This window comes from Scyliorhinus torazame, chromosome 22, assembly GCF_047496885.1.
Source record: "Scyliorhinus torazame isolate Kashiwa2021f chromosome 22, sScyTor2.1, whole genome shotgun sequence".
Taxonomy (NCBI): Eukaryota; Metazoa; Chordata; class Chondrichthyes; order Carcharhiniformes; family Scyliorhinidae; genus Scyliorhinus; species Scyliorhinus torazame.
In genome coordinates this window covers 92,372,032-92,398,830 of record NC_092728.1, presented here as the reverse complement: position 1 = coordinate 92,398,830, position 26,799 = coordinate 92,372,032, and the positions used below count along the sequence as shown (strand labels likewise).

At 43.0% G+C, this 26,799-nt stretch overlaps 1 protein-coding gene across 1 annotated transcript in view; it reads right to left on the bottom strand.

The window, feature by feature from the left end:
• Window positions 1-26,799, bottom strand: part of ddx31 (DEAD (Asp-Glu-Ala-Asp) box polypeptide 31) — a 127,168-nt gene that overhangs the window by 71,758 nt on the left and 28,611 nt on the right. Inside the window, exons 9-15 of the mRNA XM_072488583.1 lie at window positions 23,933-23,997; window positions 20,964-21,083; window positions 19,383-19,489; window positions 18,428-18,660; window positions 17,562-17,738; window positions 15,602-15,661; window positions 10,495-10,545 (exon numbers count right to left, since the gene is read on the bottom strand). Coding sequence (XP_072344684.1) covers window positions 10,495-10,545; window positions 15,602-15,661; window positions 17,562-17,738; window positions 18,428-18,660; window positions 19,383-19,489; window positions 20,964-21,083; window positions 23,933-23,997 — 813 coding nt within the window. The remainder of the gene's footprint in view (window positions 1-10,494; window positions 10,546-15,601; window positions 15,662-17,561; window positions 17,739-18,427; window positions 18,661-19,382; window positions 19,490-20,963; window positions 21,084-23,932; window positions 23,998-26,799) is intronic.

Below are 26,799 nucleotides of genomic sequence, written 5' to 3'. Positions count from 1 at the left end.
AGCGGATACACTAAACCATCCGAGCAGCTTCTCACTTCCATGAAAGCTTTTGTGTAGATAAGTGAGTAATGGGAGCTGCTCAGCAAGAAAATGGCCCATTGCTATTCTGGTTATTTACCTATCTATATGATGCTAAGATGACCTGTTCACATATTAATAGAGGAACAAACATATAAGCCTCATCACCGCTTGCAATGTAAAATATGTTGGAATTCAACAATATAAATTTTTGTTTGAAAGAATTCAGAATAATTGATTTGGCCATTTTGGCTCAGGTAGGATTTTGGTGAATCAAACACAATGACCCATTTCTTCCACCAATACATACTAAAACATAACACATGTATGGTGAGCTGAGAAAGTAACTAAATAATAGAGATACTATGCAGATGTGCGGCCAGGCAACAATCTGGAATGTACCACACAGCCCAATAAATTGGCTGCGGACAACAAAGAAAAAGGTTAGATAGAACATTGTCCCAGGTAACAGCTATAATTAAATTCCACTTTTGAACAGCTGTGGGTGACCGTGTGGAGTTTGCATGTTCTCCCAGTGTCCGCATGGGTTCCTCCGAATTCCTCCCATGGTACAAAAATGTGCAGGTTAGGTGGGAGTGCGGGGATAGGGAGGAGTGGGCCTATGAGGGGTGCTCTTTCGGAGGGACGGTGTAGACTTGATGGGCTGAATGACTTTCTTTTGCACGGTAGGGGGTTCTATGGGTAGTCCCTATGCCACATTTTAAGACACAGCAGGATTTCAACATGAAGTTAAAAATGTGTCCCTCAAGGTTTGCAAGGTTGCTAATATGACCATTAAATAAAAAGATGTTTGTCATTGAAGGGAAAAAAATGTGTACACACAAGCCAAGGTTGCAGAATTGCCATTCATCTCCATGGAAACAGGAGGCAGCAATGTCACAGTTAAACTGTGGCTGAAGCCAGTGAAACAGACCCAAAATAGCCCACGCATCTTACACCTCGGACAGGTTTCAACATCTTGGCCAAGTTGTCAAGCTGTTGTAGTTATAACTGCTTATTTGTGAAAGCAAATAATTACTCCCAAAAGGTCACCTTCAGCGGGCAAAGATTCTGAGTGTGCAAACTTCCGATTCCTCCACCCATAGGGTACCCTGAAAGGAATATTCTAGTCAACCTCCCTAGATTGCAATTACAGCCCAATTTCACTGTTCAATTCCTGGGAAATATTTAACCAGTATGCACAATATGATACAATCTCACTTAGATGGCAGGGAAGGTACTGGGTTTCTTGGGAAATACAGTCCTGGAGTTCATTACCGCTCCCACTATGACATTTAGTGTTGTAGAATCCTCACCATGGAGCTCATTGGAAAGGCACAGCCTTCAGTTTAACACCTAATTTGAAAAGGTAATATCACAGGGGATGCAGTCAAATAACACAATTACTTTGTTTAAAAATACAGCAGATAAATTTGATGAACTACAAATTCAAAACTTCTGTGTATTTAACTTCAGCTAACCCACACAAATTTAAATTTCCTGTAAATCAGCACAATTGTCTGTTCCAAACCCACAGAGGCTTATAGCACAGGTCTTTCAATCCTGTCCATCAGTGACAACTTTATGCTGGAGCAATCATGGTCCTACATTCTCCTCTGATTAAATAGTTATCCACTTTGCTCTCACAGGACGCAGTATTCTATGGCTCAAATGTTCTTAGCAGTAAATTATTCCATATCCTAATAACCCAACTCGCTAAGAAATTTCTCCTACCCGCTTATCTTTCTTCTCAGTCTTTCAATATCCACTTATCTTTTCCTGCTTAGGTACAAATTGTCCCAGCATCTTTAAACCTCCCCTGATGACCTTTTGGTTTTCCTAATCTTGGTGAACCTGCACTCTGTCTATGGTTTTATTTTCTGTTCCGGAACAGGGCATTCAAATACTGCACACAGTACTGCAACTTTAAAGAGCACTCTTGCAAATTTACCATCATCTCTTTTATTCTTTAATTCTATACCTTTATGGTTTTACCAGTAGGTACCTGCAGAATATTGTGCATCAGAGGCCTCGAGGTTTCTCTGTTTATTCATGCCCTTTCAGTATTGTTTCATTTTGTGCATACATCCAGTAACCTCTTGGAAGGGTTTTCCTTCCAAGATTAACTATTTCAAACTTCTCCACATTAAAGCACATCTGCCATCTCTCTGACCATCCCACAAACCTTTACGTATTTGCCAAACATCCTCACTATTTGCCCAATCCCTAACTTTTGTGTTGTCGTCAAAGTTTGAACTAATGTTTCGTGGACCAAAAATGGATCCAAGTGATTCCTGGGTTGCACAACATCTAACCCGTCTCTACTCCCAGTAACATTCAAATTCAAACCCTTGGTTTCCTGTCCTGAAATGATTTCTCATTCACACTGCTATATTTTTCAAATACACATGAATTATTGTAACAAGCCTGGTGTGATTTTTGCAGAGTGCAGCAGCAGGTGCGAAGAATGGTGTGGAAGACACTGGCCCCAATGGCGGCTTCCTCCGCTGTATTGTTAGGGACTCAGAAAAAAATATCCCAAGGGCTGGTCCTACGATGTCCTACCGGCTGGACTTGCTCAATCGCAACTTATGTTCCAAAATATTGGAGCACCCGTTTTAAAGGGTGCTCTGATAAATAGAATCCCCCACCCATGCACTGCCCTCGACTGCCAGAGAGCAGTGCCAGGGGGCAGGGCAAGATATGGCCTGGGCGGGCATGACCTTCACCCCCTTAAAACAGAGGGACTCAGAGGAGCCAAAAGAATACAACAGTGTGAGAAAGAGCGAGATTGAAAGTGGTGCTGTGAGGATAAAAGAGTGTGAGACAAGAGTGAAGTGGAGCTGTGAGGATAAAAGAGTGTGAGACAAGAGTGAAGTGCTGGCTTGGAGTTTGGAACTCCTGAGGTGACATCAGGATTCAAAAGTAATGCAGGGCAAGTGGAAGCAGCGGATTGGGCGAGTACGGTCAGGTAAGTATTTACTACTTTTATCACATCTAGATTGTGAGATCTATATAGTTTGTAAGGGCTGTATTCTGCAGTAATGAGGACGAGGGGAGAAGGACCCTCGAGTAATTGATGTTTTTGATTTTAAGTGTCTTCCAAAAGGTTCAATTTAAAGGATCAACTAATGGCAGGAGGGGTCAAAGCTGCTGCATGCTCCTCCTGCTCTATGTGGGAAGCCAGGAACATTTCCTGTGCGGGGCCAGCATGTGCACAGGAAGTGTCTCCAGTTGCAGCTCCTGGAAGCCCGGGTTTCGGAGCTGGAGCAGTTGCTGAGACCACTGTGGAACATCTGTGAAGCGGGGAGTACGTAAAGAGAGGTGGTCACACCGCAGGCTCAGACTCCACAGGCAGGAATGGCATGTGTGATCACCAGGCAGAACAAGAGGATAAAGCAGGCATTGCAGGAATCTCCTGTGGCCATTCATACAAGAGAGGGGGTGGTCCTGGGCTCAACTTTAGGTAACAAAGCCAGACAAGTGGTTAAAGCATCAGTGGTGGAGAAGTTTGCACACAGCGATCAGAACGCCATTAGTTTCAATGGAAAAGGACATGGATGGGTCTGAAATCAAAGTTAGAAACTGGGGAAGGCTGTCTTAATAAAATCAGAAATGATTTGGCCGGATGGACTGGGAGCAGACACTTTCAGGTAAACTTGTAATAAAGAAGGAAATAGGGAGAGTACCGGGCCAACATGTTCCAATAAAGAAAAAGGATGGGGCTAACAAATCCAGTGAGTTCTGGATATTGAGTGATAAAGAGCATTGGTTAAAAAAAAGGAGGCTTATGGCAGATATCGAGGGTTCAAAACAGCAGAAGCCCTAGAAGGGGTATAGAGTGTGCAAGAGGCAACATAAAAAGGAATTTAGGAGAGCAAAAAGGAGACATGAAAGGATACTGGCAGGTAAAATAAAGGAAAATCCTAAGCTGTTTGACAAGTACATTAAGGTTAAAAAAAAACTAGTCCACTAAGGACCACAGTGGTAATTTATGTGGGACAGTGTGGGTATAGAAGTCAGGGAGAAGAACTGTGATAAAATGACAGAAATTAACATAGAGAGCCATAGAGTTAAAGAGGTTTACAGCATGAAAACAGGTCCAGCATGAAAGCAGGCCCTTTAGCCCAACTTGTCCATGCCGCCCAGTTTTTACCTCTAAGCTAGTCCCAATTGCCTGCATTTGGTCCATAACCCTCTATACCTAGCTTTGCCATATAACTGTCTAAATGCTTTTTAAAAGACAAAATTGTACCCGCCTCAACTGCTGCCTCTGGCAGCTCGTTCTAGACACTCACCACCCTCTTTGTGCAAACAAATTGCCCCTCTGGACCCTTATATATCTCTCCCCTCTTACTTTAAATCTATGCCCTCTAGTTTTAGATTCCCCGACCTTTGGGAAGAGATGTTGACTGTCTACCTTATCTATAGAGGAGGTTATGAGTGGTCTGGCAGACACTTAAAAGTAGAGAAATCTCCAGGGCCAGATGAAATGTGTGAGTGAGGCAAGGAATAAGCAGAGACACTGGCAATAATTTTCAATTCCTCTCTGGCCACAGGAGAGGTGCCAGAGGAATGGAGGATAAGAAATGTGGTACCATTATTCAAGAAGGGAGGAAGGGATAAACCAGGAAACTACAGGCCAGTCAGTCTAACTTCAAGTGGTGGGGAAACTATTGGAAGCAATTATGAGAGACAGAATTAATCTGCATTTGGAGAAGCAGCGATTAATCAATAACAGTCAGCATGGTTTTGTTCAGGTCATGCCTGACCAACTTAATTGAATCTTTTGAAGAGGTGACCAGGTGTGCAGATGAGGGCATTACATTTTACGTAGTTTACTTGAACTTCAGCAAGGTTTTTGATAAGGTCCCACATGGGAGACTGATAACAAAGGTAAGAGCCCTGGGATCCAAAGAGATTTGGTACATTGGACCAGAATTGGCTGAGTGGCAGGAATCAGAGGGTGATGGTCAAAGGGTGTTTTTCTGACTGGAAGCCTGTGTCCAGTGGGGTCCCACAAGGATCAGTGTTGGAGTCCCTGGTGTTTGTGGTTTATATAAATGATTTAGACTTGAATGTAGGAGGGTTGATCAGCAAGTTTGCAGATGATACGAAAATGGATAGGGTGGTAAATGGTGAGGAGGTTAGCCTTAAATTACAGGAGGGTATAGACCAGCTGGTTAGATGGGCTGATCAGTGGCAAATGGAATTGGATCCGGTTAAGTGTGAGGTGATGCACTTGACAAGGACAAACAAGGCAAGGGAATACATGATGGATGGTAGGCCCTGGGAAGCACTGAGAATCAGAGGGGCCTTGGTTGTGCATGTACAATGACCCCTTAAGATAGCAGGGCAAGTGGATAAAGTGGTTAAGAAGGCATATGGTACACTTGCTTTTATTAGCCAAGACATAGAGTTTAAGAGCAGGAAGGTTAAGCTGAAGCTGTACAAAATGTTGGTTAGGCCACAGCTAGAGTCTTGTGTGCAGTTACGGAATCCACATGATCCGCACGTTAGCGACCTTTAAGAAAGTTAGCGACCTTTAAGACTTATCTGGATAGGCACATGAACAGATGGGGTATAGAAGCATACAGGCGGTTGGTCTAGATAGGGCATGTGATCGGCGCAGGCTTGGAGGGCCGAAGGGTCTGTTCTTGTGTTGTATTGTTCTTTGATAGAGGACTGTGATAATACTGAAAAGGAGATTTACCAGGATGTTGCCTGGACTGGAGAGTTTTAGTTATGAAGAGAGACTGGATAGGCTGGGGTTGTTTTCCTTGGATCAGAGGAGACTGAGTGGGGACATGATTGAGATGTATAAAATTATGAGGGGTACAGAAGAAACTGATTCCTCCACCAGAGGGAAAAATGACCAGGGGGCACAGATTTCAGCGAAGGGGCACAAGGTTTAGAGATGATGCAAGGAAAAACCTTTTCATCCAGACAATGGTGGGAGTCTGGAACTCACGGTCTGTAAAAGTGGTGGCGACAGAGACCCTCATAACAGGTATTTAAATTTGTACTTTTGATGCAAAGGCATAAAAGGCTATGGGCCAGGTGCTGGAGAATGTGATTAGAATTCTTAGGTGGCTGTTTTTGACTGGTGCGGATGGGCCTTTTCTGTGTTGTAGACCCCTATGACTATGAACCCTGCAAAACAGATATACCACTTTGGATATTGTTGGGGGGGGGGGGGGGGGGGGGGAACGGCCTCTCATGTTAACCTCCAATCATAACACTATAATAAGAACTAGAAAGCAAGTCTTGACTTCTGCAACATTTCTAAGTTTGTGTTCAAAAATCACAGAGCAGTACGGTAGCACAGTGGTTAGCACTGCTGCTTCACAGCTCCAGGGACCCAGGTTCAATTCCGGGCTTGGGTCACTGTCTGTGCGGAGTTTGTATATTCGCCTCGTGTCTGCGTGGGTTTCCTCCGGGTGCACCGGTTTCCTCCCACAAAAGTCCCGAAACATGTGCTTGTTAGGTGAATTGGACATTCTGAATTCTCACTCAGTGTACCTGAACAGGTGCCATATTGTGGCGACAAGGGGATTTTCTCAGAAACTTCATTGCAGTGTTATTGTAAGCCTACTTGTGACACTAATAAAATATTATTATCCTCCAATATTCAGTGCCACTTGTATCCCCTTTATATTTATATATATGTGTAGTGTGTCAAATAACTTTGGTCTATTAAACAATTAAAGCTTCAATTCTAACTTAAGCACTGGAGATCATTACGTTTTCCTAACATCTCAGGGCAAAGCAGCAACAGCCAAATTCGTCACACGGCTCGGCTGCACAGGGGAGGAGTAAAAAGTGTGGGAATGCAATAGTTATGGGGGTTCAATTGTAAGGGGAATAGATAGGCTGTAAACGAGACTCCAGGATGATATGTTGCCTCCCTGGTGCTCGGGTCAAGGGAGTCTCAGAGCTGCTACAAAAGATTCTGGAGAAGGAGCGTGAACAGCCAGTGGTTATGGCACACATTAGTACAAACATAGGTATAAAAAAGGCATGAGGTCCTAAAAGCAGAATGTAGGGAGTTAGCAAGCAAGTTGAAAAATAGGACCTCAAAAGGTCTTAGGATTGTTACCAGTGCCATGTGCTAGTCAGAGCAGAAATAGCAGAATATATCAGATGGATACGTGGCTGAAGAGATGGTGCAAGTGGGAGGGGTTCTGAGACCGGTTCCGGGGATGTGGAACCAGTACAAACTGGGCGGGTTACACTTGGGCAGGACAGGGACCAAGGTGGAGTATTTGCTACAGTGGTTGCAGAGGGTTTAAACTAAAATGGCAGGAGGATGGGAACATATGCAAGGAGTCAGAGGAGGGGGAAACGCAGACAAGAACAAAAGACAGAAAGGGGAATAAGAAAATGGGCAAAGAAATCAAGGGCCAGATTCAAACCAGACCATAGTGAAAAATAATGGGGAAGGGACAAGGAATGTTAATAAGACAAGCCTTAAAGTTTTGTGCCTTTATGCGTGGAGCATTCGCAATAAAGCGGATGAATTAATTGTGCATATACACGGGTATGATAAAGCTGGAATTATGGAGACATGGCCGCAGGGTGACCAAGGATGGGAATTGGACATCCAGATGTTATGGGCCAGGGTTTAGAGAACCCCAAAGTGTATCATGGAGTTCACCTGACGCACAATTTTTAATAGATTGTGGTATGGGGAGCACACGGCCCACTCTACAGGTGTGGTACAGCAGAAATGGAAAAGTATATTTCAAAGCAAAACAATGTTTATTCTATGAACTCAAGTTAACCTTTTTAAAACATACAGTGAACATCTTAGCAACCATCAATTCAAAACAAACCCCCAAAGAATACAACACTAAGTAAACCTTTAAGCTTCCCTTTTTAACACCCATACGACTTAAAAACACATCAGGTTAAAGTCACTACTGAAAACATTTATAATTCTGAATTCACCAAATGATCAAGAGATAGTCTTTTGATGGCAGAGAGAACAGCAATACACCTGCTTGGTCTGGCTTCAGCTCCAACACTGAAAACGAAACTAAAACACACCCTGCAGCCTGCTCAAAAACGAAAGTAAAAAGCTGACAGACAACCCAGCACCACCCACTCTCTGACATCACTGCAGTAGTAAACACCCATTTCTTAAAGGTACTCTCACTACAGATATTTATATACACACCCATTTATAAACACCCATTTCTTAAAGGTACTCTCACGTGACACAGAGATATTCAGTATTTAGGAAGGACAGACAAAAAGGAAAAAGGCAGTGGGGTGGCATTGCTGGTTCAAGAGGGAATTAACGCAATAGTGAGGAAGGATATGAGCTCCGGTCCCATGAAATCTGTATGGGTAGGGCTGAGAAACACCAAAGGGCAAAAAACATAATAGCCCCCCAAATTGTAGTGATGCTGGGAATGTTGTCTGTTTTCATGAAGGAGTTAGATATGGCGCTTGGGGTTAAAGGGATCATAGGATATGGGGGGAAAAGTGGGATGATCAGCCATGTTCATAATGAATGGCGGAGTTGGCTTCAAGGATTGAACGGCTTACTCCCGTTCCATTTTCTATGTTTATATCTTATTACATACCTTCTAAAATCTATCTATCCCACAACAAATGCATTTACTTTAAACTATCCAGTCAATTACATATTTAATAGAACTATTAGCCTGATCAAAGACCACTTCCATTTAACAATCCTTTATTCACCTATGCATGTTTAAATACTCAGACCATAAGACACAAGTGCAGAATTAGGCCATTCAGCCCATCGAGTCTGCTCTGCCATTCAATAATGGCTGATATTTTTCTCATCACCATTCTCCTGCCTTCTCCCCATAACCCCTGATCCCCTTATTAATCAAATACCGCTGTCTTGAAACCCCTCAGATTTGGCCTCCACAGCCTCCTGCGACAAAGAGTTCCACAGATTCACCACCGTCTGGCTGAAGAAATTCCTCCTCATCTCAGTTTTAAAGGATCGTTCCTTCAGCGTAAGGCTGTAGCCTCGGGTTCTAGTTTTTCCTACTAGTGGAAACATCCTCTCCACGTCCACTCTATCCAAGCCTCTCCGTATCCTGTAAGTTTCAATATGATCCCCCTCATCCTTCTAAACTCCAACGAGTACAGACCCAGAGTCCTCAACCGCTCCTCATATGGCAAGCTCTTCATTCCAGGGATTCTAGTGAACCTCCTCTGGACTCTTTCCAAGGCCAGCACATCCTTCCTTAGATACCGGGCCGAAAACTGCTCACAATACTCCAAATGGGGTTTGGCGTAATTTTACTTTGAATTATAGATTGTTTGGGTAGAATTTTAACCTCAAGAACACGAAGGTTCAGGTAAGTGGGTGGAAAGCTCATAAAATTTTCCAACATGATCGCCCTCACCTAGTGGTCATTTCCCACCATGTTCAATCTGCCGAACCCTCCGAGGTCCAACCAGCCCCCATCCTAGCCTTACCAAACATTGCTCACAAACTGCTTTCCCACCCAAAGGCAGCCTTTCAACCTGGCTGGCTTTGGGTTGGAAACCTCTTGAAAATCCTGCAGTTAATTTCTACCGAACCGGTGAGAAACCCATACTTCCAGGTTTCCCGACTGAAAACTCTATCCCCGTCTTTCCACACCCGTCTAGCGGTCTTCATTTCCCCGAGTCAATACTGGGGTGTTGAAGTTTGCCCAGAACTGTCATTAGAGTATCTGGACTGTAGTTAACCAACCAACTTGTCGTCCTTCATGATCAGCTATTACATTTTTCACCTTCCAGTTCCCTTATATGATGTGACTTCATATTTATCATTTGAAAATGTAGTCCATTTCAGCTGTACCATTACAGGAAGCTATGCAGCAGGGATCAGGCATTCTCTACCTGCCCTCAGTAAAGGTCACTGAAAAGCCCACTTGGAGCAAATAGACGAGAACTCAAAAAGACGCCACCAATGACAATGCAGCACTCCTTCAATACTGCTCCAGGTTGCCAGCAGATAAAAAGATGAAGTATTTGACCGTGAGCTTGCACTCACAATAGAATTCTGTTAACTGAGCCACACTGACACCAGCTGATGCTGTTTGCAAAACAATGCAGGCACATGTCTTTGAATGGACAGCATCATGGTTAAAAATAAAGGCCACATCCCCATTCTCCCACCCTGCCCTTCACCTTCCCCCAAATAATTTCTTCAAATTTTGAAATCAGTTAGCTGGATTAGAGGAAATAACCTTGGCAGAACTTGTTTGGGAAGAACCTCTTTACCACCAAAAAAAACACAGAAATATCTGTCAGTGATGTTACTTTAAAAATACCACATGGTCATTATCTTAGAAACATAAAAACAGGTAGATAAATGTCTAATACAGTAATTGATAAAGGGAGTAAATTCAGGATCATTTGAAAAATACTTATTCATGCTTCTAATTCGTTTTATGTGCTTTATGAAGGTAGGCTGTTTGCTGTTTAAGAACTGACTCTTACCTGAACAATCCATGTGACTTCTGGCAGGTCCAGCCCACGCGCTGCTACGTCCTTTCAGAGGAAAAAGACAGACAGAATAGAAGATTACATGGTGCTGAGACAAGGCCCCAGCATGCCACTTGGTGGGCTACATGATGCCTGAAAGTACAGATGGACCGCAGGGCAATCGGTGCCAGCTTGTCAGTTGGATTCAAATGACTCATTTATTTGGTGCAGAAGCTTGCAAAGTGAGCAAGCTAATGGAGATGGGGAACCTAACGATTCACTAGGAGGGGCCACCATTTTGCCACTGTCATCCCAACATCCTGCCAAAAGTCATTATTGCCTTTTGCAGAAAGTCAGCAGCAGGGTAGTGGCCCCCATCGCTAGGGCGACAGATTGTACCATGCTATCAGTGAAGGAATAAGAGGGAGTTAAAGCTGTCAGAAGCGCCAACAACTGCTTGAAACCAGAGGAAATTGGCATCTTAAGTTAGCTCTTCAGTCCAAGGTGCACAGTATTCATATGAATGACCTTTTCTAAAACTGTACCATTACCAAAAAGAACAGGGTCCAAATGAACAATTACAGAGACAATATTATATGTAATTAAAAATGTGTGTAACATTTTAATGTGAGCAGGCTTGACTGAAGCAAATCAACACTGCTTTTCTAGGAATAAATCCAAAATGAACTGAAGCTTTTTAACCTCAAGCTGGGAAAATTTCCATCAAAAAAATTACAAAAATGGGGAATCTGCATAGAGGTTTAACCAAACAATTAAGGTATCATTAGACGTTATTTGTAAATTTCAATCAGCTATTGCGCATTTAACTGCTGCAGGCAACATTACATTTGGGTTTTACAAAATAGATACTGCTTAAACAAAATGACACGTGGGACCAAAAATTAAATGCTTCGCAGAAAAAAGGAGAGAGAGGTCGTTTCCCCCCACAATAAATTATTTGGTTAATTTTATTTCTGTTTTTTGTGGACTCTGACCCATATCATAGCCTAAACAGAATCAACTTTGTGACATTATTCCAACAATTTTGCTTGGTAACTAGGATAAAAGTGTAAAGTGTATGAAGTTCAAGAGGTAATGGCGGCTATGGGGTCAAGATCACGAACAAGGCTGCTGGCAATGGGTGGGGAGACACATAAATGGAAAAGGTGGGAAATTTCTACCTTCATTTTGTTCTCACTGTAACACCATCACCAAAATAAGATACAAAATAAGATTAGAAGGGAATTACTCTGACACTAATTTCTGACTTGGTCATTCATCAATAGGTTTAAATAAGCATTTGGTAAATAAATAATGGACTTTGATGAACTATACTGTTTTGCCCCAGAGAAAAAAGGGAAAACTGAAAGATGGCTCAACATGCAGCATTAGCAATGGTCCATCCATAGGCTGCCAAACAGAAGTAAGGGTGATGGGGTTGGTGAGGTGGAGGAAGCCGGCAGTGTGTGAAATTGTGAGGAAAAGCTCAAGAATCAAAAGGTGAATTGGGCGAGTTGAACTGTCATATAGGAGACCAGCGTGTTGATGAGTTTCTCAGTGTGGATCGGTGATATTGTCAAAAGAGAGAGGATTGAAGAGACTGGCTTAGGCAGCAGACTGTATGGCTACTCACAAGAGGATTTTCAGCATTTTTAAATTTTGTATAATTCACTGGTTGCTGTGTTGGATAGAAGGGGACAGTCTGGCAGGAACTAGCACGGAGTGCTGTCAGGGGTTAATCGAGGTGACATGCACCAAGCTGGATTAAGCTCATGCTGAAAGTTTACTTGGGTCATCTGTTCTGGTCACAATGTTATTCACTGGTTATAATTTATTAGTCCTTGCTACTACAGCCAGCTCAGAACCCACCACATGGGGAACTGTAGGTATGTACCCACATTCTGACATGTCATGGCGTACCACAACAATATATGGGTCCAAGTTTAAATTTAAAAAAATAATTTCAAGGGTATAAAATACAAATTTTTGTAAAAAAAAAAGATAGATAACCTTTGTTAAGCTGACCAAACATACAAGCAGTCAGACTTCTGCTTCAAGTATTTCAATACTTTTCGCAGTACTACTGTAGCTCAAGGGTAAAAGTTAACACGTTTACAGCACTACATGTGTGTGCACATACACCTATTTTAAACAGGGCTTTTTAAAAGCTTTTCTATTAATCTGGTTAATATTTGTAGCCATACATCATTGTGTAAATTTTCTGATGCTAATTTTTAAAACTATAACTATATATGAAACCCACAGGTTATTAACTACACAAAAAAGCAAGTTAATCAAAGTTGTGCAAATTTATGCAAGTTTTAGCATCTCCTAAAAAAAAGCCTTCATGTTTACGTGTTTCACATGGAATTTTAACAGGGTAGGCATGATATAGTATCATAGATTGTTATGCAGACGGGACAGCTCTGCATACCTCTTTCTTTTAAGCTGCACGTTTTCATATATTCATAGACTTAAAATCTTTTTACGAACTACATTCAAAAGAATTTTGTGCTGAAACTTGAAATGATCTAATCAAATCAAGCATGAAAAGCAAAATCAAAGCTGACATAGTAAAACGCAGTGCTCTTTTCTCAGTCCTGCTTCTTTGGTGACAGCTTGCCTTGAAAGAGCAGTTCAGGAGTGCGTCATTACAAACAGAATGAGCTCGGAAGGGTTTATCAGCGCTAATTACTCCCGATAGCTGTAATTTACACTTTTTCGGTGGGTGGAAATAGTCAAGATTCACACGTTTAGAGATCAGCATCTGCCACCTTTGGAGTGCAGAATGCCACCTTCTGCAGTCTGAGCAGCAGTAAGGAGAGCCAAAACAATCCAACACAAGGCTCAGATTAATACCTGACAGCATCAGCGTGGTCATTTTTAGAGCTAGATGGACAAGACACACCTGTCTCTTTATTATACAAATACAGTTAGCTCAAAACAAACAGAAAGAAAGAACAGAAGCAACTGAAGGTAGTGCACATAGTCTTAAATTTACAAAGCATGACAGTGCAGTGCTGAGACCTACAAATAAAACCCTGGTATTCCACGGAGTTTTGGACACAGCCATGCTGTGTTGGGAGATGACAAGCAAAGACCTGCAAACTTCCCATAAGGGGAAGTCACCAGGTTGCCATCATGTGTCTTCAAGCAAGCAGATGAAGAACACAGTTTGTGTAGGCTTGGGAACAAGTCTGGGAACACTTGGCTGCAGGTGGAAATGCCTGGTGATACCAGAGTGAGCGTGGGAGGCAGCAATGAAGCATGAGGAGGAGAAAGAGAGTTTTTATATCCTTCCGTTAAAAAAAAGTCAAGAACTATTTTTCAATATACAAGATTAGCATATTCTATGCATTTTTGGCAACTGAATTTTAAAAAATAAATTTAAAGTACCCAATTCTTTTTTTTCTCCAGTTAAGGGGCAATTTAGTGTGGCCAATTCACCTGCCCTGCACATCTTTGGGTTGTGGGGGTGAGACCTACACAAACACGGGAAGAATGTGCAAACTCCAGACGGACAGTGACCCGGAGCCGGGATCGAACCCCAGTCCTCAGCGTTGAGGCAGCAGTGCTAATCACTGCACCACCGTGCCGCCGGCAACTGAATTTTAAAGAATTACATTCTCCCAAACTTTGGAAAGAGCTGAACAAATAAAATGTGATTTTGCAGAGTATCTTGGAGATTTTAATTCTGTAAAAAGTAACAAATCAGGCCATCTGCTTTTCTTATATCACATCCAGTAAAATTATCACCCATGAGAAAACTAGGCCTCAGGAATTCCGACAACTGGCATCAATCCGTAACAATAAAAAAGCATCAGCGCTACGGTGATAATTACTACTTTCAGCACTTGGGTAGTAAACTGGGAGAGTTCTACAATTGGTAGACGACCCACTCTGCCAGTTCACTGTCCAAGCAGTGAAGGTAACAATTCCCTCCTGGCTTCAGCTGTTGCTGCCGGCATGGTCAAATCACAGAAAAAAGGGCTTTAACCCTACATACTACTACACCAGAGTAAATAAATGAGCAGATTGTTAAAATAATGGCACTGTCATTTTCAAGTATATTCAACCATATACCCACCACTGTTGTGTTATTTAATAGCTGCACTACCTTTAGTGAGTTCTTCGTCTCTACTGCTTAATTTTTTATATTCAAGTCTCCGATATCGTAAATATTGATGACATTTTTCAGGGTTTGTACTAATCTATCACCCATTAATTACAGAAATGACTGAATGCATGACTATAAATGCATACACAAGACATTTCTTAAACCTTTGAGTGGCCACTTACCATTAACAATTCCAAACCGCAACCAACAATTCTACTGCATGAAATACAAATTCAGTTAACTTCTGAATTTCTGTTCCTGAAAATAAATCTGGCTTCTGAAGCAGTACAATTTTTAACTGGTCAATTTTAGATCCAAACAAAAAAGGTTAGGATGAAGGGCCTAGACCTGGAAACACGAACCTGCCTTTTCCCTTTTTGGATGTTGATGGATCTTTGCATTTTTAATTTCATATTTGCAGATTTCTCCATCCTTGATAATAATAATAATAATAATAATAATAATAATAATAATAATAATAATCGCTTATTGTCACGAGTAGGCTTCAATGAAGTTACTGTGAAAAGTCCCTAGTCGCCACATTCCGGCGGCTGTTTGGGGAGGCCGATACGGGAATTGAACCTGCGCTGCTGGCATTGTTCTGCATTACAAGCCAGCTGTTTAGCCCACTGTGCTAAACCAGCCCCATGAGCTGTCCCAGCCAATTTATCCATGTGTGTGCAAACTTCTTTCGCTTGAACATCCTTACGGTCGATCTATATCCAAATTCCATTCACCCACCTTGGCCATAATCTACTTGGCTAACAAAAATCTATCAATCTGGGATTTAAAGTTGTTACTAACCTAGAATCCATTTCTTTTTGTGGAGGAGAATTCCACATTTGGAATGTTTCCCAACTTTCTTGCCGAATGACCTGGACGGAAAAAGCCGCAGACAGGGGTGTGTTGCTGGCGGGACCAGAGAATCCCACTGCCAGCAAACAGCCAGAGAATTCCGGCCTATTGTGTCCTCGTTCTGGACTTCCATTTAAGATGCATACTTACCGTGCAAAGAAGGACACCCATTTTTGACTGTGAAAATTCCAGAAAAACTTGCTTCCGTATCTGCAAGATAAAGCAAGTGCGAGTATTGCTGTCAGAGTGTACAAGCGTACAGTGCATTCCTATACTTCACACCATCATTCAGTTCTAACAGGGGCAGAAGCTTAAGGCTCAATGTGGCTTTTGCAGTAAGATAATACAAATGTACCACTTTGAAATAAAATTGCTGTCACAAATCACCTGGTAATTTGTGACAGTATGAATTACATGCCCATTTCAATAAGGTTGTGAGCATTTCTATCCAATTATTGGGATATGAAAATGATAAACCGTGCATTTTTAGCATGCATGAAAATGCTCTAGAAAAAGAAAAAGACTAATACAAGGAAGTAATGGATATTCTTATGGTCGCGGGAACAGACTAAAAAGATCGGGCAACTTAAGTATCAGTTAGCAGCAAGTGACAACAAATAATGACAGTAAGAGGCATCTCACTGTATCTGAAATGCAGCAGTGCATCCGCTCAGCAGTACCATATGGGGTATGCTATTTAGCTCCATTGAAGCTCTAATTTGAAGACATAATGCACTAATTATACTCAGGGTAATAAACATTAAAATTCTTCCCCTGACACCCATCCACTTAATCTTTGTTTTGCTAGATAACAGCTGGTCAGGGTGTGTGCGGCCTACATACACGGCCTGCTCTGACTCACAAAGTACAATAGCTACAATGGCACAAAATGGTCAGTTTTCAAAACAAAATCTATTTTTGCCATATGCACACTATCTTCCACAATTACAGAGATAGGGTAATTTAGTTCCAATAATGGAGGTGTGGAAGATTCCCCAGCCAGATTTCCCTTCTTCTTGTACTTACATTGATTATTTAGACAAGTAACAGTCAATGATTTGGAGTTTAACTTTCATTTCCTGGTTGGAAATCGTAGGATTTTAAATGCAGATTACCCCAGAATAGTTTTTTAAAAATATATATAATTATCCTTGGGCAGCCACATTCATAATCAACCATTTTGAGTTTACCCAAATTATAATGCTTAAATGCTGCCAAAAACTTTGGTCCTCCGAGCACACTGGATTGGATATAGAAATGGCTCAGGTAGCAGTGGTCAGCACTGTTGCTTCACAGCGCCAGGGTCCCGGGTTCGATTCCCGGCTTGGGTCACTGTCTGTGCGGAGTCTGCACGTTATCCCAGTGTCTGCATGTGTTTCCTCCGGGTGCTCCGGTTTCCTCCAACAAGTTCCAAAAGACGTGCTGTTAGATGAATTGGACATTCTGAATTCTCCCTCAGTGTACCCAAACAGGTGCTGGAGTGTAGTGACCAGGGGATTTTCACAGTAACTTCATTGCAGTGTTAATGTAAGCCTATTTGTGACAATAATAATTATCTAGAGTGTATCGAAAGCTACATCAAGGTTTCTCACACAGACTGCAGCGATAATGGCTACTTAAAAATAAAACTTCTTTGGGTCTTATGGAGTTCCAGATCCTTTTTCTCCTACAATGGTTTTCTTCATCTGCTAGAGAAAGAACTCTGCAATATAGCAAGATATTTTCCTTCTAAAAGCCTAGCCAAGAATCAGCGCGTTTCATCGACTGGGGAGTTTCTGCAACCATTTAAGTTAGATCCAATGACTGTCTGGCAACCTGCTGATGCATATTGCCTGCTGCACCATGGTGCTTCTTCCCCGCAGTTCCCCACACAGAGAATTTCTGATCTCACCCACGCAGTCTGGGTGATAAATAGTAGAATCAGCCACGGCACTCCTGCACACCTCCTAGCAGCTGTTTCAAAAGTAGCACAAGTAGAGGGTATGGAAACTGCCAGGGTTAGGGAATGGTGTTGATAGTGCAGAATCAAAGACAGCAAAAGGAAAATCCTTTCTTAATGTCAAGGTGTCAGTTCCTTCATGCCTCAACTCACAAATAAAAGCACACTCACCTCCTGTTCCATGTTCCCATGCAATCGCAGAAACAGCATCTTACAAGCTGAGAAAGGTAACTGTTTTTGCATCATGCTGTCGGAATATGGAGTAAGGACATTTGCGAAAAGGTTGTAGTGAAACTCCACAGACTCACAACTGGAGAAAAATATGATCATTTTCTGTTTCTTTTCAAACTGTAAAGAATAGAAAGAATTAGCAGACATGTGGCTGAGCCCAAGTAAAAGTAGATCCTTTTTTTATATTCTTTGATGGAACTTGGGGTGTCGCCAGCTGGGCTAGGGTTTATTGCCCATCTCTTAATTGCCCTTGAGGACGCAAGTTAAGAGTCAACCACAGTGCTGTGGATCTGAAGTCACATGTAGGCCAGACCAGGTAAGGATGGCAGATTTCCTTCCCTAAAGAACAGTAGCAAACCAGATGGGTTTTTACAACAATTGACAATGGTTTCAGGGTCACCATTCGATTTTTAATTCCAGATTTTTATTGAATTCAAATTTCACGATCTGCCGTGATGGGATTTGAACCCAGGTCCCCAGAGCATTACCCTGGGTCTATGGATTACTAGCGACAATACCACTAGGCCACTGCCTCATTTAATTGGAAATGCTGCACAGGGACCCGAGTGGTCTCTTGTTCTTCGGACAGTCTTGGAATTGAAACTTAGTTTGGTTGGGTCAAACAGGACAACATGAATCAAATGCAAGACAAGATTTCCCTTTTTTAGTTGATCAACCCAGTTAATTTCAAATTCTCAAACCGTCATGGTGGTATCTGAACTCTAAACCATTAGTCTAAGCCTCTGATTCACTACTCCAGAAACATCTAGTACAGTAATACTGCAGTATTCAGAGTCATTTCTTACTTTGCATTTCTGGAGTACGAATGCTGAAAGCGTAACCAGTCGCAGCTTGCTGGGAACTATCATCATAAACTGTTGAAGTTGCTCCGGAATTGAATAGCATTCGGAATCTTCCTTTATGCTCTCTTGGTTGGTCTTCATTCCTTTTGTCACCAACTCAGTCTTGGACTGGCATGTTTCCGTGATATATATATTGACTGGCTCGTTTAAACTGATCCCAGCTAAACGATTCACTCCTGAAAAGGTAGAAACAAATGTGTAGTTATGTTACCCTTGTTTTCAGTAAGTTGTGATGGGCACAGTTTCATGAACAGTGCCTAATATTATCCTTGACTGGAGTGCTGAAGGTAAAAGAATGACTTGGGGCATTGCATTGTGTCTGAAAGAAAATGTCCCGGAAACCTAAGCAGCCAGGCTAGAATTTTATTCCAATGAGCTTTGTTCTACTCGGCCTTGAATTTTAAAAAATTAATTAAAACATAAAACTTTTAAAACCAATGGCACTGTGCAGAGTCATGTGACATTTTAGTAGCTTTCACTGTACGCTGCTTTTGGTGTGTTCCATAATGGCAATGTGAAAAAGTACAAGGGTGGAAAAAACACTGCAGCCCATCTAATCAGTACCATAGACTGAAATCTATTTTTATTCATTCTGGGGATATGGATATCGCTAGCAAACTCAGCGTTTGCCAGTGAAGTGGCGATGAGCTTTCTTCTTCTTGAACTGCTGCAGTCTGTGTGGTGATGGTATCCTCTAACGCTTTTAAATAGGGATTTCCAGGACTTTGACCCAACAACCAAGATGGGAGCAAAATTCATAACACGTCAGATTAAAATTTAAAGCAGTCCTGGGACTAAAGGTAGCAGCAGAGGTTGATATTTTAATGGCTGTATAACTGCACACACAAACACCCTTCTCAAAAAATATATACTTATTCACCAGAAAGTAAAGCCTCACCATCTGTTAAGGTGGCAGAGAGGAGAATGTTTTGCCTCTTTTCACATGCTGCATTTAGAGCATTCAGTATCGCAGTAATATCTTTCTCAAATCCCAGGTCCAGCAATCTGCTCAGAATAAAAACAAAAACACAAATACTGTTGGTTGTAAGAATTATTGTTGTAGTCTTGCGAAGATATTAAATTATTTGAAGTGAGATTGAGCTTAATTATACTCCTGCACACCAGACATTAGTTAAGACTGCAAGGAAGACCTAGAAATTCAAAGCATCATGAGGAACAGTTAGTTTGCACCTGACTCAGGTCACAACATAACACCCCCACCACAAAAATACTTTTCTCAGGTTTGTTGTGATGGACTGTAAAATACAATAGAGACATCTAGTGGGTGTAAAACATTACTGCAAAAACTTTAATATTATTGTAATTCTGCTGTAGCAAGCATTAGCAAATAGGTTATTCCTGCTATCTCTTACTGATATAGTTAGCAGAATTGAAAGGTATTCAGATGCAGTTTCCAAATCTAAGAACCAAAATCTATAAATCTCCTTCTAACAGATTATAATAGCACGGAGATTACATTAATTTTCACAACCACCACTTCAGATGAGGAATCAAGAATCATAATGTTGAGAGAAAATCTGAAACCCAATTTTAGTTTAACATACTAAGCCGCAAGTTGGAAAATTCTTGCCTATCTTGGGCGGCACGGTGGCATAGTGGTTAGCACTGCTGCCTCAGCGCAGGGGCCCAGGCTCGATTCCGATCTCGGGTGACTGTATGGAGTTTGCGCGTTCTCCCCGTGTCTGCGTGTTTCCTCCAGGTGCTCTGGTTTCCTCCCACAGTCCAAAGATATGCAGGTTAGATGGACTGAGCATGCTAAATTGTCCCTCAGTGTTCAAAGGTTACGTGGGGTTACTGGGTTATGGGGACAGGGTGGGGCTGTGGGCCTAGGTAGGGTGCTCTTTCAGGGGGTCGGTGCAGACTCAATGGACCAAATGGCTTTCTTCTGCACTGTCGTGATTCTATGACCTTGACTGGAAAAAAACAATGCATCTATATAGCGTCTTTCACAACCTCAGGATGTGCTGAAGCATTTTACACAATATTCTTTTATTCTTCCATGGGATGTGGGTATCGCTGGCTAGGCCAGCATTTTGTTACCCACCCCTAATTGCCCTAGAGAAGGCAGTGGTGAATCACCTTCCTGAACTGCTGCATTCCCTGTTGAAATACTTTTGAAGTGCAGCAGATATTATAATGCAAGAACCACCCACAATAATCAGCATCACCAAAAACAGATTGAGGGATTAAATATTGCTTGAAGGAACCAGTATAAAATCTCCCGCTCCTCTTCCCATTAACGGCAGGAACAGTTTCTGTCCATCTGAGAGAGCACGGCAGGTGTTAATGTCTTATCTGAACGAGGCCATCGTTGACAGTATTGCACTGGAATATCAGTCGAGACTTTTCTGCTCAAGTCTCTGGTGGGACTTAAGCTCAATGCCTTCTCACTCAGAGATGATTGTGCCACTCACTGAGCCACCGTTACCACAGTAGCTATAGGTACACGCACACTTACCTGTCAGCTTCATCAATAATGAGCCACTGTACACGGGAAAAACAAATGCTCTTTGTGTTTTTTATGTGATCCACTAGTCGTCCTGGAGTTGAAACAAGTATATTTATACCTTTACGTAACCTGGAACATGAAGATATTATAATTATAATTTTGAATTTATATAGCCTCAAACTTCTTGACGTACTGCGCATAGAGTGAACTGAAGTGACAGAGGCAACACCAGCAATTATTTTGTATGGCAAAACCCTACAAAATACAATGAAAATAACCAGTTAACCTTTCTTTGAGCACTTTTGAGGGCGGGATATCGAGGAGGGTGTGCGGAGAATTATTCTATTTTCTTCAAACAGTGTTATAGGATTTTTAACATCCATCTATAGAGGGATCTGGGCCAAATGCAGGCAAATGGGGTTAGCTTAGATGGGCTTTTTGGTTGGCATGGACCTGTTTGGGCCGAAGGGCCTGTCTCCATGTCGTAGATTCCATGATCTGGATCTCAGGAACTGATAGGGTTGGGGTTTAATATCCCATCTGAAGGATGGCACTTTAAACAATATAGTAGTTTCCAGGTACTGCACAAGGCTTTTGGCTCAAGGCTAGAAATTGGCCTAGAACTCAATTTTTGCCTTTAACAAGTGGGCCCAGCTGGCATTACACCTCCTACAAACAATAAAATACTCTGATGCAGCAATGTGCAACAATTTCATGTTACATGGGTACACCTACACTTTACCATTAGTATGACCAGGTGAGAAAGGTGAATGGGCTCCCTTCTCTTCAGCCTTCTCGGGTTGACAACAACAATTATTTAAATTTATTTTATACAAGAGTATTTACCAAGGCCAATCCACTTACCCTGCATATCTTTGGGTTGTGGGGATGAGACAATGGTTAAAAAGATACTTCTGATAGTTAAAGTTCAAATTCTATAGTTTTTCATGAGCAAACTCACCGTGCATACACAAAAGTTAGTTGTCCACACTGGCCTTTTTCTCAGCAGAGCCTAATTCTTGTGCGCTTTGCTTCGAACTCACATTCTTTAAAAAATAAATTCCAACTGAGGGGTAATTTAGCGTGGCCAATCCACATACCATGCACATCTTTGGGTTGTGGGGACGAGACCCATGCAGACTCGGAGAGAATGTGCAAACTCCATACGGACAGTGACCTGGGCCGGAATCAAACCCAGGTCTTTGGCGTCGTGAGGCAGTTGTGCTAACCACTGCGCCACCGTGCTGCCCAGATATCCCTTTTCCAAATCAGAATATGTTCAACTATTTAAGCAGTGAGCAATTCGGAACAAATTAAAGAAGCTTTTGTTGAGTCAATGAGAGAGCAAATTAACCATTAAATTTGAGAGTAATAAAATTATAATAATAAAAACGTGACAAAAAGAATTTCGACATCATGCAGACATTAGGGCACGCAAGCACACAGGCATGCACATCAGAAAAAATTAGGAGAGTTCAATTAAAAAGAAAAGAATATAAAATTAAGTGCCCTTTGACTGTCCTTGGGGCAACGGTGCAGCATATTTAGGATCACTGGTGGGTTTCCAGATCGAGTGCACGCGGGGAGAGAGGGAGGGAGGGAGGAAGGGAACGGGCGAGAGAGAGATTTGTTGGGATCTGGATTGTAGGAAATGTCTCTCTCTTTCAAGTTCCCCAAGGATAATTTGCTCTCAATACAAATTGTAAAAGTTCCACTCAGTAGAAAGTGGAAATATTGGGCGGGATTCTCCGGCTGCACCCGCCTGGCAACTGGAAATTCCCGCCCGAGGTCAATGGACCATTGTGGTCAGCATCCCGCCCGTGGCGATCCTGCGACGGGCACGGCCAAAGTATCCAGCTCATTATATTTAACAAAATAATGGGGCAGATCTCATAACTATACAACCTATTGCACTCTCCCAGTTTTAACTTATTCATAAAGAAGCAATTTTTTAAAAGGGAGTAATTATTTAAAAACATTTTTTTTTTTTTTTAAAAAGAGTATCCAATTCATTTTTTCGAATTAAGGGGCAATTTAGCGTGGCCAATCCACCTACCCTGCACATCTTTGGGTTGTGGGGGCGAAACCCACGCAAAGTGGGCTAAACAGCTGGCTTGTAATGCAGAACAAGGCCAGCAGCACGGTTCAATTCCCGTACCAGCCTCCCCGAACAGGCGCCGGAATGTGGCGACTGGGGGCTTTCACAGTAACTTCATTGAAGCCTACTTGTGACAATAAGCGATTATTATTACATGGGGAGAATGTGCAAACTCCACACGGACAGTGACCCAGGGCCAGGATTTGAACCCGGGTCCTCAGCGCCGTAGTCCCAGTGCTAACCACTGAGCCACCGTGCTGCCCCCTAAGGGAGTAATTATTTACATACAAAACCTATCTCCAAAATGCCAATAAATCATCAATGTGTTCTTTTTAACTCTGGTAGTTTTCTTTAGAAGTACATCAAGTTGCAGATTTTGACGTTCTGTTCTCATTTAAATACACCTCACAACGTCAACAGTTTTGCTCATTGAATGGTGTGCGCTTGTGAATCTCCAATAACAAAGTAAGAAATGAGTCGCAACGGAAGTTGGCAACCCCAGATCAGCTGTCCCATTGTAGGGCTAAAACACACAAAGCGTTATAAATGGGAGCGAGAGGTCGTGCATTTCCTACAACTATTATGTGGGTGTGTCTTTAATTCTGCAAATTTCTCTATTTCTGATAATATATAATATATATAACTGCCAATCAAGGATGAGTAAAATGTAAAAATAGTTAAGTAACGAGTTGAAACATACTACTTCTGGAATCATACAGGAAAGTAGGAGGCCATTTGTCCTGGTTTTGATGGTTCTTTGAAAGAGCTATCCAATTAGTCACACTAATTTTCCACACTATGAAATAGGAATCAGAAAACTGGGAAGTGTTCACCTTTGTTTGGTTTTCTCTATTCACTTCACTCATCAAGCCGGGCATACCTTGCTTTCTCGGATTTTCGTTTCTCTCCTCCCATCAACACTCCTGGCACAATCCACGTAAATGGCTATTAAGTTAAAAAAAAAAAATCAATGTAACTGTTCATGCTAGAAATAAACGTTTAGTTATGTCTTCTTCACTGGCTTTATAAATAGTGGCATAGGGTACAATAGTAAAAGGACTAATGATAAGTCTGTACAGACATTGGTTAAGTCTCTTAGTGTTGGGTGGGGTTACTGGGTTATGGGGATAGGGTGGGGGTGTGGGCTTGGGTAGGGAGCTCTTTCCAAGAGCTGGTGCAGACTCGATGGACTGAATGGCCTCCTGCTGCACTGTAAATTCTATGAAGTCAAAGTTAGATTACTGTTTGCCAAATTAAGGAAAAATCATTCCACTCATCGGGCAAACAGTGTAGATTCACACTGAATATATTAGGGATAGGCAAGTTTTAAAACCAGAGTGGCTCGGAATATTTCCACTGGAGCAGCAAAGGAGAAGGTGGAGAAAATAGAATTTTTTTTAAAATTATGACAGGTTTTCATAGAGTGAATAGGGACCATCTTCTCTACTGGAAGATGGCAATGAAGGATCAACAAATTAAGATGTCACTGAGGACTTCCGGTGGCGGCTATGAAGGAGTAAGTCTCATATTTGGTGGCTCTCGCTCGGGTGGGACCTTTGGACCTTTTCCCCCGATTTTCTACCGGACCTGAATTGGAAAATTGATGTTAGAGACAATTGTGTACTGAATTCCCACATTGGTGCATGGAGAGGAGGACTAGAAGTGCTCGTAAAGGCAGAAACAGAAAGACAGAGAAGGCTTGGGCTGAAGCTGCAGCAGGAGACAGCATGGCGGAGGACCGGTCCTCTGGCTTGTCCACCCAGCGGTCAACGGAGCAGCTGATGCAAGTTATTCAGGACGGCTTCGCGAAGCAGAAACGGGACTGCTTGGACCCAACAAAGGAGTCAATTGAGCAGCTGGAGCTTAGATTGGATGCCCAAGATCGGGCGATCCAGAAGGTAGAGAAGGCACTGGCTGAGCAGGAGGAACATCAAACGGCGGTGGAGTTGGAGGTGGGGATGCTGAGAGACCAGCAGAAGAAGCTCCTGGAGAAGGTGGAGGACCTAGAGAATAGGTCCTGCCGGCAGAACTTGAGAATCATTGGGCTCCCGGAGGGGTCCGATGGAGCGGACACTGGGGCATACATTGCAGACATGTTTGAGAAGCTGCTGGGGGATGGGGCATTCTCACGACCCTTGGAGGTGGACAGAGCTCACAGAGCGCTCGCGAGGAAGCCGCAAATGGGAGACACCCCTCCCCCCCCGGCGGGCAATGGTGGTGAGATTCCACAGGTACTTGGATAAGGAGCGTATTTTACAGTGGGTCAAGCAGACACGGAGCTGTAAATAGGAGAAGCGAATCCTGCGGATCTACCAAGACCTGAGTGTGGAGGTGGCCAGGAGAAGAGCTGGCTTCAACCAGATCAGGTCGCTCCTTTTTAAGAAAAAGGTGAAATTCGGACTGTTGTATCCGGCCCCTCTCAGGGTCACGTACGAGGAACAGCACTTCTATTTTGAGTCGCCTGAGGACGCGCTGGACTTCGTGAAAAAGAAAGGACTGGTGGTGGACTGAGAACTTTTGACGTTTGCTGCAACGTTCGTGATTTTTAAAAAATGTTTCTCGTTTTTCGGTTTGTGGAAGCTGTCTGCAGTGCCTTCTGGGGGGGGGGCGGGGTGGCCATAGGTGAGAGGCTTTTTGGCGGCAGGGATGGGGGGCCACCAAGCTAGCTGGGTGGGCTAGCCCATGGAAGCGTAGTGGGGGGTGCATATGTTAGGTTTATTAAAGTGGTTGGGATACATTGTGTTGTTACTGGGGGGGTAAATGTTCTGCTGACGAGGGAGGGACTTGGGCTAAGGGACAGAGAGGAGGTTGGGGGCGGAGGCTGCCTGGGGGCGGGCCGGTGGAGGCTGGCCCAAAAAAAGGGGATAGCTGATCGGCGAAGGGGGGGGGGGGGGGGGGGGGGGGGGGGGAATGAGCCCCCCCAAAGAGGCTGATCACCTGGAATGTTTGAGGGCTAAATGGGCCGGCCGAGAGAGCACGCGTTTTCGTGCATCTGAGGGGACTGAAGGCGGACGTGGTAATGTTTCAGGAGACGCACCTTAGAGTAGCTGACCAGATTAGATTGAGAAAAGGCTGGGTCAGTCAGGTCTTTCACTCGGGACTGGATTCAAAGACTAGAGGGTCGCGATCCTGATCAATAAGCAGGTGGTGTTTGAGGTGGGCGGAATAGTCTCGGATGTGGGAGGTCGGTACATTATGGTCAGTGGGAAACTGGATGGGGTGCAGGTGGTATTAGTAAATGTGTATGCACCAAAGTGGGATGATGTGGAGTTTATAAAGAGGATGCTGGGGAAGATACCAGACCTGGACTCGCACAAGTTGGTCATGGGAGGGGACTTCAATACAGTTATTGACCATAGCTTAGAACGGTCAAGCTCAAAAGCGGGCAGGGTGCCAGCAATGGCAAAAGAACTAAAAGGGTTCATGGAGCAGATGGGGAGGGGGGCAGCTGAGGGTGAAGGAGTTCTCCTTCTACTCACACGTGCATAAAGTGTACTCCCGGATTGATTTCTTTATTCTGAGCCGGGCTTTACTGACAGGTGTGGTGGACACGGGGTACTCGGCGATCACAATCTCAGACCGTGCTCCGCACTGGGTTGACCTGCAGGTTAGTAAAGACAGTAACCAGCGCCCGCATTGGAGGTTAGATGTGGGACTTTTAGCTGACGAAGGGGTGTGCGAGCGACTGAGGAAATGTATTCAGAACTACCTGCAGGTCAATGACACGGGGGAAATTTCAGCAGCGGT